Below are 17,937 nucleotides of genomic sequence, written 5' to 3'. Positions count from 1 at the left end.
ATTTTAACACATAATGACTCCATGAGAGAACTTCCTTCCACCAACAACATGATTGAGTGGGTACTTACTTGTAAATGGGAGAAATTCCCAAACTACCGATATTTTACTTTTGCACACGTCAAGAACAATGTGAACAGGTGAACAACCTACATGCCTTGTCTTACACTTCTTTAGTAAAAGCGCATGGAGATAACGTTTAACACCATGCAAGGTATCCTTGTTGTTACAAAAAATCTTCTTCAAATTTTCATCATGGAAGATTTTAACTCTATCTTGATAATTCTGTTTCACACCATTTTTATGAACACACAAGATACAGTTATTATGGTGTACCAGATCATGATGTAGAGCACATTCTGAGCAATAAGGATTAGTCTCTACCTTTGGAATGACAAAAAGCACGTTGAGTTCTTTAACATCATAAGGAGAGGGAGTATTACACTCACTTAATAACTTATCAATATCTACCTCATCAAACATGTTTTCCATCATGTTATTATTCAATCTATCAAGAGAATCTTGTTCCTTCTGCAGATATGAGTCCACATCAAGAGTAAGGTTTTCTAACTGTTTCACAAGATCATTGAATACTTTAAGGGTTTTTTAAACAAAAGACGTATTTGTCAGAATTTCTTCAACAGATTTTAAAAATTCAACCATTGAAAAAGATTCTGAATCTCCTGGATCTTGTGGTACATTATCAGAGATTTCACTGATGTCCATATTACAGATCGCTTCAAACATAGATTTATTAGGTCTAACAGTGTTTTCCTGCTCTGATACCAATTGAAAACGCAGGGGTACCAAGTACACGCCCAACTTTTTCGTTCGACAACCTGTATGGACAAAATTTAATACAATTGCAAGTAAACCAACTGAATGATCCTTGACAATATGTATATAGAGTTTATATCTCTAACCTCTACTCAATCAGTATGTATATAAAGACAGAGTTCGTGAACCTGATTGTTAAGCAGAGTACTTGGACGATCTCAAAAATCAATATCCAAGATTAATCTAGTTGTATCCAAATAATCCAATCGGACTTCTTCCAAGTAATTAAACTTGTTATTTATCTTTCAAGATACGAATTCTAAAAGAAACTACTCTCGTAATCGATTCCAATTAAGCAAATGTATATACTTAGATTGAATATGTACAAACCTGTGAAAATCCAATAATAAAGATAAACAATATAATGCGGAAAAGGAAAAACACAAGACATCAGAATTTTTGTTAATGAGGAAACCGCAATAGCAGAAAACCCCAGGACCTCATCCATATTTGAACACCGAATTGTATTAAGCCGCGACAGACACTAGCATACTATCAGACTTCAGACTGAAATGTTGTTGAGACTGAATCCACCCACAAAGTAATTTAATTATAGTCGCGCTCCTTACGTCTCTTGAAACTTGCAAGGCTCTACGCAATTGATTCCCTTAGCTGACATCCTTTACGGCCTAAGAGTTGCTTCAACCTAAGTGAAGACTTTTGATACCAATCTGCCTCTAACAAATATGCCTATTTGATTTCCGTTTAGATCCAAGATAAAGCTGAAGAAGTCTGTTTGCAATAGATAAAGCTAGCAAACCTCAAAAATCCGGAACTTACTACTCCCAAAGAGCAGCCTAGATTCTGAACCACCTCTCAAGAACAATATTCAAAAGATCAGTTTTCAGATATCTAACTTGAGGAATCACATAGTTTGAGACGAAGAGAACTTTGTGATTACTATCTATCTTGCCTGAAAGAGATTATGAAAACCTCGATAACAAAAAAAAAACAAGATCAGGGTATTCAAACTATCAAGATAAAGATAGTCGGACCTGGCTTCACGAATTCCCAAAGTGAAGTCTTTTAGTCGTAGACCTAATTATGTTTCTCAGAGGAAACCTAGGTCTATAGAGGACGACTCTAGAACGAACTAGAACACAAAGTGTCGGGGATTAAATTTCCCAGTTTAAATTCAAATATGAATAGAGATGTTCATTCAACTGACATTATCCTTTGGGTCGGGTCTTCAACGGATGGGTGATGTTCTACCCGCATCCAACCCATAAAAACAATCGGTTTCAAAAATTTACCCGTGTTCCATGAAACGGATTGAGTGACCACCCGCCAAAATGTAGATTGATTTGGATAAAATCCGTGGATTTAGGTGTTTTTGCTCACTCCTCGTCGAGGGTGTTCTCGTCGTAACAGGAACAGAATAAATAGGGCCATGAGTGTATCCGGTGGAAGCCCAATAACGCATCAATTTTTTGTTATCATTACACAAACCCTAGTAGAAAGCCACTATATAAAGAAACATTTTTAAGAGAGAGAATCAAAAGTTAAGGTTTTTAGCAGGAGAACGGACAACTTCTGAAAAACAGGATGCAGATCTTCGTGAAAACCCTAACTGGGAAAACAATCACCCTAGAGGTTGAATCAAGTGACACAATCGATAATGTCAAGGCTAAGATTCAGGACAAGGAAGGTCTATACACTCACTAAATCTGTGATTTGAATAGGTGTTCATTTTTCTCCATCATAAGATTTAATCTCAACTATTTCATTGATTTCTTGTTCTTCTGTCAGGGATTCCTCCGGATCAACAGAGATTGATCTTTGCGGGTAAACAACTCGAAGATGGCCGTACTCTTGCTGACTATAATATTCAGAAAGGTTTGCTTGATCTTACTCCGCTTTTAGGTTTTTTAATCAGCTCAAATTTTAAAGGACTTCTTATGGACGAAACTGATCGTCTGATGATGTTGTAGAATCAACTCTTCATTTGGTTCTGAGACTCCGTGGTGGAATTATTGAACCATCTTTGATGGCCCTAGCAAGGAAGTACAACCAGGACAAGATGATCTGCAGGAAGTAAGTAACTGACATCGTTACAGTATTATTTGCTTGTATTTTGCTGGATTTCCAATATGATTTTGATAACGATTAATTTATCTGCTTATTTTTGTGAAGCTTATATATGTGACAATGTATCTTACTTCATTCATCTGTTAACGTAGTGTAGTTTCTTGAATCGTTATATAGGTACAGTTGTATCTTTGTATGCTGTTGAACCTTAATTGGTAGGGTTTATAAATGATTATAGTTGGAACTAGAAACAGCAGATATCTAATTGTTATTTACTTGCACAGGATATAGATACTACTCAACTGATGGACAAGTGGTCTAAGAATCCGATTTATGCTATAATGATTTTGTTTTATCAAGGTGTATGCATTAGCTTCACAGTTAAAACTTTTCTAAATAGAATTATGCATATGAATGCAAACTTTGTGTACCTTGTAAACATTTCTCATGAATCATGAGTGGTTAAGGCATAAGTCTTAGCTTCAATCTAGTGTATGATCCTAATTTCTTCCTTCCTACTAGTTTCATAGTTTAGACTTTCCACAAACGATCATGCACTGAGCGTGCAACTTACTTTCTTTGTACGTCTTGGAAGGATATTGTAACATCTAGAGTTTTTGATTTTCTCTTGCTGAATTTGAAACATCAAAATTTATTATTATCAGAAACTACACTAGTGGTTGCTGTTGTTATTTTGTCACCCTTCGAATGATTGATCCTTATATTTGTGGGAATTTCGTAGGTGCTATGCACGTCTTCACCCTCGTGCTGTCAACTGCCGCAAAAAGAAATGTGGACATAGCAACCAGGTAAAGTTTTCTATGTTGTTTGCATGTTTGTTGCTTGTTCCCAGGTAAAAGATATGCCATGATGACATTATTGTTTGTGATTTGAAATGCAGTTGAGGCCAAAAAAGAAGATCAAATAGATCTTTTGTGGGACTCTAGTACTGTTACTTACGTTGGAGGAATTCAGGAAGGGAGTTTAGATGTTTAAGATTGGACTTTAGTTCTTAGTTATTTTCTTTTGATTCTGTTGAGCCATAATGGATGGTTATGGACCTCTCAAATATGTTACCTTTATGAACTTCAAATCATGTCTATTTAGACCTTTTTACACTAGTATTTTGTGAGATCTTCTCTGTACGGTTAAGTACTTCTGGTGGGTTTTTTTTTCCAATTCGGTGTTCAAAAACACCATATCCCATGTGCTGCACCCTGTGTTGGTGGAACTCTTTACCACTTAAGACCGGGTTTAAGCAACTGGTTTTTCAAAGCCTTTATGGGGTTGTGAGGCAATACCATGAAATCCATTTGGCTTCGCTTTTTTACTGGGAAAACAGTATTATCGTTCTTTCGAGTGGCGATGCCAACTCCTATTCATCTGGCTTTCCAGTGTTATACCGCCTTGTGCTTGTAAGTTTGAGGTCTTTTGAAATTGGATTTTGTGTCTAAAGAAAGATGTATTTCTAGGAACGTGTTTATATGTAGGTTTCTAGGAAAAACAGTACAAATAAATTCAACGAATATTGACATAATGGTAGCAAAATATTGTTGGACCTCTCACGGTTAACAAACTCGCCCAAGAAGTTGTCGATTTGAAAATCAAGGAAACATACATTTTCCGTCCACTCTTTGGGGATCGGACCCCCTGTAATAACATATATCCTAGGTTTATTGTCCTCTAGTATGTACCTAGTCGTTGTTCAATGGGTAATTGTTCCGAAAAACCGTTGTTTGGCCATCGTTCCAGAAGAAACCTATTGTAGGGGCTCCAAGAAAAGAGTTTTGAGGGCACCTAAGGATTCAAATATCTTACAATGAAGATAAGGGGACCTAATTTATGAGAAAAATACTAAAATACCCTTTACCTATTAAATATTGAAACCTAAAACTAATTTGTTTTCATTCCTCTCCTTTTAACTCTTCCATTTTCTTCTTCCCCATCACCTTCATCGCTTATTTCTTCGATTAATCATCAATTCTCAAAATAATTCATTATCGGTTAACACCACTTAATCCACCTGCGATGACTTTAATAAGATAAAAATCAAAAAACCTATCTTATTTCATTAGTTTTGATGTATGGATAGGCGGAATTGATCGAATTAGGTTTTTGAAAAAACAGTTTCAAAACTATCTACGGTTTGGAGTTAAGAACTCCAAACCATATATTCTGGGTTCAAAAATCCTACGGTTTGAAAAAATCATACTTCCATACCGTAACTTGTACTTACGGTTGGGTAGTATGAATTTTCCCAACCGTAGGTTAGCTTATAGTTCGAATTTGGGGGTTTTCAAAAGCAAAAATAAGTGATGGGTTTTCTTAGTTTTTTCTTTTGTGATCGTCTTCTTCATCGCGACAGAGAATAAGAAGAGAGAAATAAGAATAATAGGGTATTTTTATGATCCTCATCTTCTTCATGATTTATGAATGAAAAGAGAAGGAGAAGATAATAGATTTAGTTTTTTGTATATGATCATCATCTTCATCATGATGAAATTATAATCATCATCTTCATCATGATTTATGAATGAAAAGAGATGGAGAAGGTAATAAATTTAGTTTTATAATTCATGGAGGGTAATTTACCCACTACAAAAAATAGTTGGATATGGGGTTTTGTTGATTACTATTTCATAACCCGATTTTGTCATCTTGTGAGCCCTCAAAACCCAATGTTTAGAGCCCATATTTTGTCATGTTTGAGGGCTCACAAGATGACAAAATCGGGTTATGAAATAGTAATCAACAAAACCCCATATCCAACTATTTTTTGTAGTGGCTAAATTACCCTCCATGAATTATAAAATTAAATTTATTACCTTCTCCTTCTCTTTTCATTCATAAATCATGATGAAGATGATGATTATAATTTCATCATGATGAAGATGACGATCATATACAAAAAACTAAATCTATTATTTTCTCCTTCTCTTTACATTCATAAATCATGTTGAAGATGAGGATCATAAAAATACCCCATAATTCTTCTTTCTCTCTTCTTATTCCCCGTCGCGATGAAGAAGACGATCACAAAAAGAAAAAATTAAGAAAACCATCACTTATTTCTGCTTTTGAATACCCCCAAATTCGAACTATAAGCTAACCTACGGTTGGGAAAATTCATACTTCCCAGCCGTAAGTACAAGTTACGGTATGAAAGTATGATTTTTTCAAACCGTAGGATTTTTGAACCCAGAATATACTTTTGGGTTTCCCAACCGTAGACAGTTCTGAAACTGTTTTTTGGAAAACCTAATTCGATCGATCCGCCTATCCATGCATTAAAACTAATGAAATAAGATGGTTTTGTTTTCATTTTTACCTTATTAAAGTCATTGCGGGCGGACTAAGTGGTGTTAACCGATAATAAATTATTTTGAGAATTGATGATTAATCGAAGAAATAAGCGATGAAGGTGATGGGGAAGAAGAAAATGGAAGAGTTAAAACTTAAAAGGAGAGGAATGAAAACAAATTAGTTTTAGGTTTCAATATTTAATAGGTTAAGGGTATTTTAGAATTTTTCTTATGAATTGGGTCCCCTTATTTTCATTGTAGGATATTTGAATCATTAGGTGCCCTCAAAACTCTTTTCTTGGAGCCCCTATAATAGGTTTTTTTATTGAGAACTGAAAGAGGAGTACTCGTGCACGATGCACCCAAGGTTTTTGGATAGGAGGGAACGTGTAAATGTAAATTGGAGATGAATCGGATGCCCCCTATAGGACCCAGCCACCCTCCAAAATAAATAAATTCATAGTATAAAATCATAATCTCGCATTAACAAGAGGGGCACTGGAAAGAATAACCGAAGTACCCAACTGTGGATTATTTTAGCGGGAAAAGAAGATATGAGTTCTTATGAGGTAGAACCGGATTTCCCTGATCTGGTCTGTCAGATCGATAACGTTTAGGGCATGGTTGATGCCTTATCTTCTGTTAGATAGAAACGTCATCAGGTTTAGTGAAAGAGTTTCTAACTCTAGGGTTCTTCCCCAATTCTTTGTTTTCCCATTTCTAGGGTTTTGTTTCTAGGAGAATCATCTAATAATTTCTTTCTTTTTATTCATTTTTTTCTAGGACGCAGTTCTTGAATTATCCGAACACGGTATTGTGTTGATTGTTGAAGATTTTGGCCGAACATTTTGGCCGCGACTTATAACCCCAAAGGTGTCACTATCCATATACAAAAACTCCAACAAAACAAATTGGCCACAAAAACCCCATTTAACATAAATTGTCTATATTAGCCTTATAGTTTAAATCACCCCAACAAAAATAAAAAACAACCCCACCTTTAATTTTAAATCACCCCAACAAAAATAAAAATCAACCCCACCATTAATTTCTATTATATTATCACCACCACAAAATAACACCACCAGCAGAACCACCACTGTGCCGCCACCACTGACCACCGACGTCGCCAAAAACAACCACTGTCAACCGCCGCCGTCACCGGCCACCACCATCACCACCTCCACCGCCGCCAACCACCACCGCCGCCAACCTCCACCACGCCACCACCTCCACCGCCGCCAACCACCACCGTGCCACCACCTCCACCGTCGTCAACCACCGCCGCGCCACCGCCACCACCACCGCCGTCGCCTCCACCACCGTCGCGCCAACCGCCGCCGCCACCGCCACCCAACACAGCGCCACCACCGCCACCCAACACAGCGCCACCACCTCCATCCCCGAAAACCACCACCGCGCCACCGCCGACCACCACCACATACCACCACTGTCGCCAACCACCACCAGCAGCAACACCATCGTTATCGCCGACCACCACCACCATCCAGTCGCCACCGCCACAAAAAATGAATTTCATTGATCAATATTCAACAAAATAAGAAAAAAATGATGAAACCAAACAGAAAAAATGATGAAACCAAAATTGGTTTCACCAAAACTAGATGAAACCTAATTAGGTTTCATCATTTTTCCACATATTGTCATTTCGCCAACACAGCTTCAATGATGAAACCAAACCAAAATAAACTAGGCAAAAATGACCAAAACTAGATAAAACCTAATTAGGTTTTATCATTTTTCCACATATTGTCATTTCGCCAACACAACTTCAATGATGAAACCAAACCAAAATAAACTAGGAAAAAATGATGAAACCGAAATTGGTTTCATCATTTTTCCACATATTTTCATTTCACCAACACAAACTTCAATGATGAACTGAACCTGCCAATAGATGAAGAAAAAACTGGTTAATACAGGACTAATATATTTGATACTATAACGTGCCCAGGATAAGAAGCCCACATAAACCAAAAGATCTGATTAAATATAGATAGTTGGCTTGCATAATACAATTTAATGTCTAAAGCATAATAAACTGAACACAAATTGGAGAAACTACTAATTCACAAAACAGACAATAATCTTAGCACGGTAATGACATTGAAGTATATATTCAAGGAAGTCAGTCTCTCTCTACCGAATTTTTGCTTGTTTAGTGGAGCTCTGGAGCTTATGCTTCAGATATATGGATTCCTCAGTACTTAAATATTGATGGTATAGTTAGTTTATGGTAAATTGCTAATGTCGTAAAACTTCAAGTGATACTGTAAGCAGAAGGCAACCCTATACCCGGATAGAATCTCTTACTATAGTACCCAATAAGGCATGAATCCTGCAAAGACGTGCCTAAGAACTACGACATTTTCCAAAAGAAATGATGCAAAAAACAACATCAACAATTTTATACATGATGGAGCAACGACGGACCTCATTGCATATACAGGAATTGTTTATTAAGTATAAAGCATCTTTGGCAAGGAGAAGTTCAAAATTTATGCCTAACTACTATTATTTTCTGTAATTCATAGATTAGTATCTAGCAATTCAATCCACAATAATATGTGCAGACTTAAACAACAAATTTCTTATTAGGAAGTGGTTAAATTATGATCAGGTTACACGTATTACCTTAACGGATAAAATCCCACTTCCTCTGCAACAAAAATTAAACCACCAGATAACCCTCTCCATACATCTCCACAATCAATCAAGCAAATCCACCATGGTTTTCCTTCTCTGAAACCTATATGGCAACCTCAATATCATCGCATCCTCAATCTGGATAGGTAAATGAGTTGCCTATACCCGGATAGAAACTCCTGCCTTTGTAATGTCGTGACCGTTCCGTAGGATCTCTCCAGCTGAAGGATTTGAGAAACAAGCTAACATTCTTAAGAAAGTGGATTTTCCTGCACCATTTGCTCTTGTTAACATGAGTGCACCTCCGTCATCGACTGATGCATTAATGTTTCGAATAATTAATTGGGCATTTCTCATGCATGAGACATTGTTTAGCAGCATTCTAGGAAGTGGTGGTTTTCTTATAAACATTTTAACTCCAAAACGTCATCAACCTAAAAAAAGTAAAACACATAAATTGAGAATGAAAACATAAAAAAACACAAAACCCCAACTCAGAAATCAAATTCCCTCAAAAATCCAATACAATTGAAAACACAAACCCCAAACTCAGTAAATCAGATTCCCTTAGAACTTCAAAACAAATGATGAAAACACCAATCACCAATTTATATTTCAAAATTGAACAACGTCATAGTATAATGAATCCAATTACTTCAAAAGAACAACACAAATTAAAGATGATGGAAACCAAAATTGGTTTCACCAAAACTAGATGAAACCGAAATTGGTTTCATCATTTTTCCACATATTTTCATTTCACCAACACAAACTTCCAAGTCTGTTTCCGTAACTTTTGTAAGTTAATTAACCTAAACACATCAAATTCTCAACAACTGAAATGTCTATTTCATTTCTATCAACAACTGAAATGTCTATTTCATCTCCATTAAAAGAATTCATCATCAGTTCACTCCATAACATCTCAAGCCATCACCTTCATCATATTTGTAGCTTCATAATCCCTGCAACTCATCATAACCTAAACTAATAATCACAACTATCAACTGCAGTTTCAAGGACATCTATAACTCTATCAATTGATATACTACATCTCAGTAAATATCTTTCTAGGTCCAAAACCCATTTACCAAACAGCAGCAGCAACTCAATCTTCTAATTTGTTAAGAAACATAACAATCTCTTCCACTATTTCAACTTAAAATCAGATCCCTCTTCTTAACTCATCAGAGATTCAAATTCATCAACATCCTTTTCTCAATCATCTCCTTCTTAATCAAACCCCTCTCCCTAAATTTTGCAGATAGATCAATGTCAAAGAAGAACCCTAGTTTCTTAATTTATGGAAGATTATAAACCATAATTCTTTACGAAATTAAAATTAAACTTCATACTACCATCTCTACTTCAAATCAGAACAAACCCACTTTAATTCTAACAAACCATTGAGATTTAATAAAAAAAATCAATCAAAACAGAAACCCTAAATTTGACCTCCGATTTACCTTTTCTGTGAATTCTGATTTCAATAATCGATTCAACAACATCACTCTCAATCAAAGCAAAATTAAACTACAGAGATACGAATTACAATGAAGAATTAAAGAGGTTTGATGCACTAACCCCTTTTTAAGAACCACGATCTAGATTTAACCCTCTTTCTCAACTATTACGGAGAAGAAAATCAAATTTTGAAGACGAAATTGATGCTGGTGGTGACGTAGGTGTTGCTGCTTGTGGTGACGGAGGTGTTGCTGCTGGTGTTCGTGGAGATTTGTTGCTGCTGGCGGTGGGGAGAAGGAGACGGAAGAAAGAAAGAAAGAAGAAAATGTATAAAGGGTATGTTTGGATTTTTATAAAATAAAAAAAAACTAAATTTACTCATTATAATTTGAAGTGGGATTTTTGTGCCACTTTTTAGTCAAATGATTTTTATTTATTAAAGATAATATGGCTGGATTTTTTGCTCCATAAGACCTTGGTGTTTTATGACTAGTTTTGTTGTAGGATATTTGAATCATTAGGAGTCCTCAAAACTCTTTTCTTGGACCCCTGTAATAAGTTTCTTGTTCCGAACTAAAACAGGAGTACTCGTGCACGATGCACCCAAGGTTTTTGGATAGGAGGGAACGTGTAAATGTAAATCGGAGATGAATCGGATGCCCCCTATAGGACCCAGCCACCCTCCAAAATAAATAAATTCATAGTATAAAATCATAATCTCGCATTAACAAGAGGGGCACTGTACCCAACTGTGGATTATTTTGGCGGGAAAAGAAGATATGAGTTCTTCTGAGGTAGAACCGGATTTCCCTGATCTGGTCTGTCAGATCGATAACGTTCAGGGGATGGTTGATGCCTTATCTTCTGTTAGATGGAAACGTCATCAGGTTTAGTGAAAGAGTTTCTGACTCTAGGGTTCTTCCCCAATTCTTTGTTTTCCCATTTCTAGGGTTTTGTTTCTAGGAGAATCATCTAATAATTTCTTTCTTTTTATTCATTTTTTTCTAGGACGCAGTTCTTGAATTATCCGAACATGGTATTGTGTTGATTGTTGAAGATTCTGGTTGTATTCAAGCTAAAGTATATCTGAAACGTGAGGTATTATTATTACGGATTCATTTCATTCAAATTCAGATTCTTAAATTCCAATGAAATATCAAATTACTGAAGTTCGATTTGATGTTGTAGCTATTCCTAAGTTATGATTACAAAGCTGAAGGACGCCCTAGATTTGGAGTGGGTTTGGGTTTATTTGTTGATTGTCTGAACACATTCTCTTTACCCGGGCAGTTAAATACAATCGAAATTCGGTACCCTGGTTCTGATATGCAGCTTCTTTTCAAGTACGTTTTTAGTTTTCTCTTTTCATTACTTATATGTTGGTGAACTGGAATGCATTTTAGCCTTGCAATCAAGTAGATAGCTTTCAATTCTCCTAAGACTCAATTCATAATTCTGATCACAAGTATCTTAATAGGAAAGTATTTTAGTAGATAGATATTTTCATGCATTTTACCTGCCCGTTCTTTTTTTAGTTATTTTTATCTTGACTTATTTTCGTTTTCGATCAACATTGAAAATGTCTCTTACAATTTTTTGAGATCTTATATCTGAATGGAAGACTCATAGGAAATGCTCATATACCTTGATGCCACCTAACCTAGAAAAGTTGCGTTATTGACTACTGAACCGAGTCTAGGAAGTTTTTATATCCTTCAACCTCGCACTACTTATATCCAGCTCATCCCCTTTGGATTTGGTTGACAAGTCACCTTGCCAATCGTCTTCCCACTCATTTTATTGTTCATAAGAATCTGTCTCGCAATTGTTTACCCTGGCAATCTCTTTTTTAGGCCCAGAAATCACATCAAAATATGTGGCACCATGGTGTATCTGTTATCCACTTTATATACCAAAACTTCATTTTATCTCAGAGAAACTTGGAATATCTCTGAGAAACTTGGAATGCAGAAGAAGATCGACCAACCTTCCGCTTATTTCTTGAAGAATAACCCCATGCTCACACCACTGCTTGTCACTTTCTTCGTCCGGTTATCTTGAGATAGATTCTTGGGAAAACAGAGAACTGAAACTCAGTCGAGTACTTACCACCCCGACCTTGCCAATATCCATCAGCATTTCCCACCATCACCCACATATGCCCTAACGGCCTGGTTTCTTAAAGGGCTATGGCCTTATACAATAATAAATTTGAAAATGGAGCTATTTGGCAGCACCACAGCCCCTATATGATTTAACCTTGTTTTAAGGTAGCTTATTTAGCTCTTTGATTGATATCAAATTATCAATATATAGGTTCTTGTCTAGTCCATGACCATCTCTGACTAGTTTTTGTAGGTCATAATTCGTGGTTGAACTCCTTTTTCCCTTTTCTTAACTTTGTAGCTGTAACTTATGTATATTTGTAGTAATGGTAGTTATCCATATAAATCCAGGTCAATTGACTCACCTGATGCTTGTATCTACGCGGAATTGAGGACCAGAATCCCAGAAACCATTTCATGGGATCATAATTTTGAGCCAGCAGGAAGTACACCCTTGAGTTTTACTGTTAAGGTATTCATGTTTTTCCTTCTAAATATATTACTCCTGATGACATACGCTTTATATCTCACCTCACTGGTCATGAATTCTTAGTCTGCAGCTTTAAGGGAGGCTGTCGATGATCTTGAGTGGCCTGGTGCAAGTATCCAAATAACTCTAGTACCCGACCCACCCTGTGTAACGTTTAGAGGTGAAGGCCATGGGGACTTGCAGGTAAATTTCCCATTCTTTTTTTTTACTTCTCCCAAACAGTAATTGGTTCCTAGGATTTAAGCCTCATTGCAGTATCAAGCATGCTTGTTTTCTTTTGACAGATAGACTTCATGTACTACGCAAACACTGATTTATTGATGGCATTTCAATGCGATCGACGTACCTCTTACAGGTAATCACCCATTATATTAGAGAGAGAAAGATGGTTGTTTTATAGTTCTCTGCACACAAGAGTTTTGTAAAGAGATTCTCTGTTTTCAATGAAAAGCAGAACATGCGCCAGAAATATCTGTGTGGTAGAGAAAATGTGGGAGGGAGATTGGGAGTCTTTTGCTTCACTGTTAGATCTGAAGTTGTTTTTTCTTTTCCTACATGCAGGTATAAGTACAAGTTTCTTAAGGCAACAACTTCGAACATTCCTACTAGTGTCATAAGAGAAAACAGAGGAAGCAAACTAACAATTGGGAGAGGTGGAATGTTGAAAGTCCAACACTTGGTTTCAGTGTCAAGATCATCCATTCAACACACACACATTGACTCTGCTGGTTATCCACAACCTAGTCGAATTGCTTATATTGAGTTCTTTGTCAACCCAGAAGAAGATGATGAAAACCCGATAAATGATTCATAATCCAGATTCTGAAATATTATGTGTCATGTAAAATTGTATTTAATCAGGAGATTGTGCAGTGGATCAGAGATCATTGTCAGACCTTCGGTCAGATGAGCTTACTCTCTTTCTTTTCTTTCTACCTTTTGTTTTCTTTGCTCGATTAGCTATCTTGTTTTTATAGATACAGTTCATTTAATGGCTGCTGGAGGAGTTCACGTATCATGTCAAAGTCATACCAAAGGAGCTGGTTTTAGCTAAGAAAGACTGTCATTGGTATGTTTCAGTTGATTCATCAATAGGTAACGACTATCATTTGGATGGGGAATGATGGAAGTGGGTCCCGCCACCCCTCTCACACATGATATGCCCGTGATTTTATCCAGGTAGACTAAGAATTATTCAAACAAAAAACAACAAAGTTCAAATGCAAAAAACAACGGTGTGTTTGGTTGCATAATTCACAATTCTGAGAGAGATATAATCACATGTGATTATAAATATTGGGAATCATGTAAATTTCTCGTGTGTTTGGTAGCCGAGTAAAAATCCCTAAAATTCATAAGATTTTCTTATCTTAAATTCCACGTAGTGTTCATAGACTCTCTAGAAAGAGAATGTCCTAAAAGACACGAGTCCACAAACCTCTCTTAAGTTAACCAGTTAATTTTAGACAGAGAGATGGTATTCAAAACGGAAAATTTGGTAGAATTATAAATCCTGATGAAAACGTGAATCCAATAAATTTGGACAACCAAACATAATGAGGGAATTGTAATTCCACCCAATCGGTAGACCCATAATCCCACCTTAGGAATTTCGGCTTCCAAGCTTACCACAATTAAGTTTTCACTTGTACGACAGAAACAAAACAAACAAAACATCTCTTCGGTAGGACAAAACAAACAAAACATCACTTAACCGGAAGAAGGTTGTTTTGTGGCATACTCAATTTTTTTGAGGCATATTTAATAAAGACAAAATAGAGCCACTAGGTAGTAAAATCAATAACCCCTTATCTACCATATTTCAGTTATTACAGTAATATCTTTATGTTTATATTTTTATAATTATTTTTTATTTATATATTTTTTTATAATACTTTTTTTTTAGTTTTTTGATTTTTTTAAAAATTTTCTTTTACAAAACCTAGACCTAGGTTCGGCTGACAAGTTATCAGCCGAACCTAGGTATATTTTTTTAAAAAATTTAGGTTCAGAAAATAAGTTATCAGCCGAACTTTATTCTTTAACTGGCAAACTCAATTAGGTTTGGCTGACCCGAGCGAAAAAATAAAACAACCGAACTTAAGTTCGGTTCAAGTAGAGAAGGCCGAAACGAGAAGGGAAGATTTTTTTTAAAAAAAAAAACTAAAATAAAAATTAAAATGAAAAGAAAAAAAAACTAAAAAAGTTAATAACGAAAAACCAAAAACAATATTAAAAAGAATCATATATTTTTTTTCCTAATAGAAGTTAAAAAATAAAATAAAATTAAGGATGGTGGTTTAGGTGTGGATACGATGGCGGATACGAGCCAGTATTGCTACTTAGCATCCTGTATTCAGACACAAAGCTTACAACATACAATTCTCCAATCTATAGATGTGTCTGATCCAAGCCATCATTTTCAGTTTGTCTGTGATAGATATGTGAACATTTGTGGTTTATCTCCCTACGACTTCAACACCAGTGCTGCTGCCCCCATCCATGAAATCATTGGCAGCTCGTTACTTCGATGTTGTTAAGAGAGAGTTACCTACAAAATTCACTCTTTCAACACGCGACTCAATCCTTTGGCAGAGCAACAGAGTGGAACATGCACAAGATTATTTAAAAGCAATACCTATTGTTGGGCTCAACCAAGGTGCTTGACCTCGTCACTTCAGAGCCATATTACAATATAGGCTTGGTATCCCCTTTTCATAATGATTATGTATGTTCAAGTTGTAACAGATGCATGGACATCTTTGGTGACTATGCCCTCCATTACGCAAAAGACATCGGTTTTAAGTTTCGGCATGACTTAGTGAGAGATGTACTTTCTGACATTTGCTATAAAGTTGGAGTCGCGACTAGGAAGGAAGTTCCGCTAGGATTCATGTCATACAACAATTCACCTTTGCGCCCAACTGACATTCTTGTTTACAATTAGGGAGATGGGAAAGATACTTGCTTTGACGTCATGAGTGTTTCGCCTTTCACTGGATATGAAGCTCAAAATTTCACACCGAAAAAGACTATTTCTACTGCAGTCACGCGTAAATACAAAAAATACTTCGACAAATGTACAGCTAGTGGGTACGATTTTGGCGCTTTAGCCTTCTCAACATTCGGTGAATTAGGAGATGACATGATTGCCTTTTTGAAGCGTCTGAAGAACTGTTTAGCTAGCTATGATGCAAATTTTAAAGTAGGCGGTTCTCTTTTCCATAGGATAGGAATTGCTATTCAGAAAGGTGTTGGAGCACAACTTGTTGCTCGGCTCCTATCCATTCCCATGCAAAACTATTATTTGTTAATAAATGCCCTTGATGGTAGTCTTCCATTATTATAATGGTAGTCTTCCATTAATGGTGGGTTTCGTGGTTTGATTGCAAAGGAGAGGCTTAATTTTTCTAATTCTCAATCCTCAGGGGTGAATATAGATAATTAGGGTTTTGGAAGGTTAGGCTTGCAGATGTTGTTGGGGATGGGGCTTGTTATTACTGGTGTTATTTCAATTTAAGCGAATCATTCTTCTTATTTTAGTTTGGAGGATTGAAAGTAGGGGGTTCTGTGGTTGTTTCTGGCTGTGGTTTTTAATTTGTGTGGGTTTGAGGAACCAGGATCAGGGGTGTAGAGTGTTGTATTTAGGACTCTGCATAGGGGTTGTTGCTTGTTGTTGAAGCTGTTTTCTTCTGAGTGTGTTTGAACAGGGGTTTAATGTTTCCTTGTGTGTATGGTTGGCTGTAGTAAAAGGTTTATTCAAGAGTTGTGCGTGTGTGTTGAAGCAGTAATAGGGTTTTTTTTTGTTCGTCATAGTGAAGAACAGTGCTTTGTGTTTGAAGTTTGCTTTTGGGTTCTTGGTTTGAGGCATTGTCCTGTTTATCTCGGTTGTTTAATTAGCGTTTCATTGAATGGTATTTTAAGGGTTGAATTGGGATTGTTTACCTAATTTGAACTTTTATTTTCACATTCTTTGAGTCCTAATTATCTTCTGGTTCTCTCATTGTGTTTGATTTGCGATTTCTATTGATTTTATCGCAATCTTGTTGAGTTTCTGAGGTAGCGGTTGCTATTACTGTTGTTAGTTTCTCTGAGTTACTATGCCAAGGGTTACTAGGAATAGTCAGACACAATGTTTGTGTTAGTCAAAATGCTAATGAGTATCAGCAGTGCAGCAATGATGCATCTTTAGATTCTCCTTTGGGCTCGTCTTCACCGTCTCAGTTCGCAACCACTTCATCATCTCATAATGACAAGGTCCCTTGTCCCTTTAAAATTTTTGATGGTTGTATCAGTGGTGTTGGGGGTAGAGGATATGCAAGGAGTGCAATCCTTAGGCACATAAAAGATAGGCACTTTCCTACTGCAATTGCCAAAGATATATGTAGGGAGAGAATTCGCAATAATCTGGATTGTTTTGATGTGTGGGAGAGAACCTTGTCTGATCTGCAATCTTGGTTATGCATTAATTGTTTGCATACTTATGCCTGGAAGAATCCCTGCAGAAATCATCTCACTGGGTTTGTCATTGCAGGACTATTTAATGGTAGTGGTGCAGATTTTCTTATAGACGACACTATGCGGCCTCAATCTACTCTTCATGTTAACTCTGCAAACAATGTATCTGCTTCTACAGGGGTTGATGAAGATGTAGGGGGTCTTAATGTGGAAATGCTCAATATGGTCTTTCAAAAACAAATCACCACCGTTGTGAGTATTCCTTCTCAATGTCGTTTAAGGTTTTCAAGAACTTAAAAATTGCTTTAGACAAAGTTATATCACAACCCAATGACTTAGATGTTTGGCTACAACTCCTCTTGCTACCATCTTGCACTTTAAATCTTTATGTGCCTAAATGTTCTTCGGAAGAGCGTTCTGGTATGAGGAAGAAATTGCAAACTGCTGCAATTAATCAAGCCCTGCAACAATGGAAAGAACCCAATGCATGTTTCATTATGGCTGAGAAGTTGCTCGACCTATGTAAGCATAACATCAAACTACAACAATACAGCAAGACGAAAAAGGAGAATACTAAACTAGAAGCGTG

The 17,937-nt window shown here is 36.5% G+C and overlaps 2 protein-coding genes across 2 annotated transcripts; both read left to right on the top strand.

The window, feature by feature from the left end:
* The first annotated feature begins 2,320 nt into the window (after positions 1-2,320).
* On the top strand, positions 2,321-4,017 carry LOC113297672 (ubiquitin-60S ribosomal protein L40). Its single transcript, XM_026546231.1, has 5 exons — positions 2,321-2,482; positions 2,584-2,670; positions 2,766-2,868; positions 3,605-3,671; positions 3,764-4,017. The coding sequence occupies exons 1-5, from the start codon at positions 2,380-2,382 to the stop codon at positions 3,788-3,790; spliced, it is 387 nt and encodes a 128-aa protein (XP_026402016.1). The 5' UTR covers positions 2,321-2,379; the 3' UTR covers positions 3,791-4,017.
* A 7,030-nt stretch (positions 4,018-11,047) lies between these two features.
* On the top strand, positions 11,048-13,825 carry LOC113297671. Its single transcript, XM_026546230.1, has 7 exons — positions 11,048-11,182; positions 11,304-11,393; positions 11,484-11,638; positions 12,752-12,872; positions 12,954-13,073; positions 13,175-13,245; positions 13,452-13,825. The coding sequence occupies exons 1-7, from the start codon at positions 11,075-11,077 to the stop codon at positions 13,702-13,704; spliced, it is 918 nt and encodes a 305-aa protein (XP_026402015.1). The 5' UTR covers positions 11,048-11,074; the 3' UTR covers positions 13,705-13,825.
* Positions 13,826-17,937: the final 4,112 nt, after the last annotated feature.

This window comes from Papaver somniferum, chromosome 7 (genome assembly GCF_003573695.1).
Source record: "Papaver somniferum cultivar HN1 chromosome 7, ASM357369v1, whole genome shotgun sequence".
Classification (NCBI taxonomy): domain Eukaryota; kingdom Viridiplantae; phylum Streptophyta; class Magnoliopsida; order Ranunculales; family Papaveraceae; genus Papaver; species Papaver somniferum.
This window is presented reverse-complemented; position numbering and strand designations above follow the sequence as displayed.

Bases quoted from the DNA above. Each gene is read 5' to 3' on its own strand.
- LOC113297672 (XM_026546231.1), top strand. From the start codon at position 2,380: ATGCAGATCTTCGTGAAAACCCTAACTGGGAAAACAATCACCCTAGAG. The intron at 2,483-2,583 runs GTCTATACACTC...TTCTTCTGTCAG, and splicing joins TAAGATTCAGGACAAGGAAG to GGATTCCTCCGGATCAACAG. The intron at 2,671-2,765 runs GTTTGCTTGATC...ATGATGTTGTAG, and splicing joins TGACTATAATATTCAGAAAG to AATCAACTCTTCATTTGGTT.
- LOC113297671 (XM_026546230.1), top strand. From the start codon at position 11,075: ATGAGTTCTTCTGAGGTAGAACCGGATTTCCCTGATCTGGTCTGTCAG. The intron at 11,394-11,483 runs GTATTATTATTA...TTGATGTTGTAG, and splicing joins AAGTATATCTGAAACGTGAG to CTATTCCTAAGTTATGATTA. The intron at 12,873-12,953 runs GTATTCATGTTT...ATGAATTCTTAG, and splicing joins CCTTGAGTTTTACTGTTAAG to TCTGCAGCTTTAAGGGAGGC.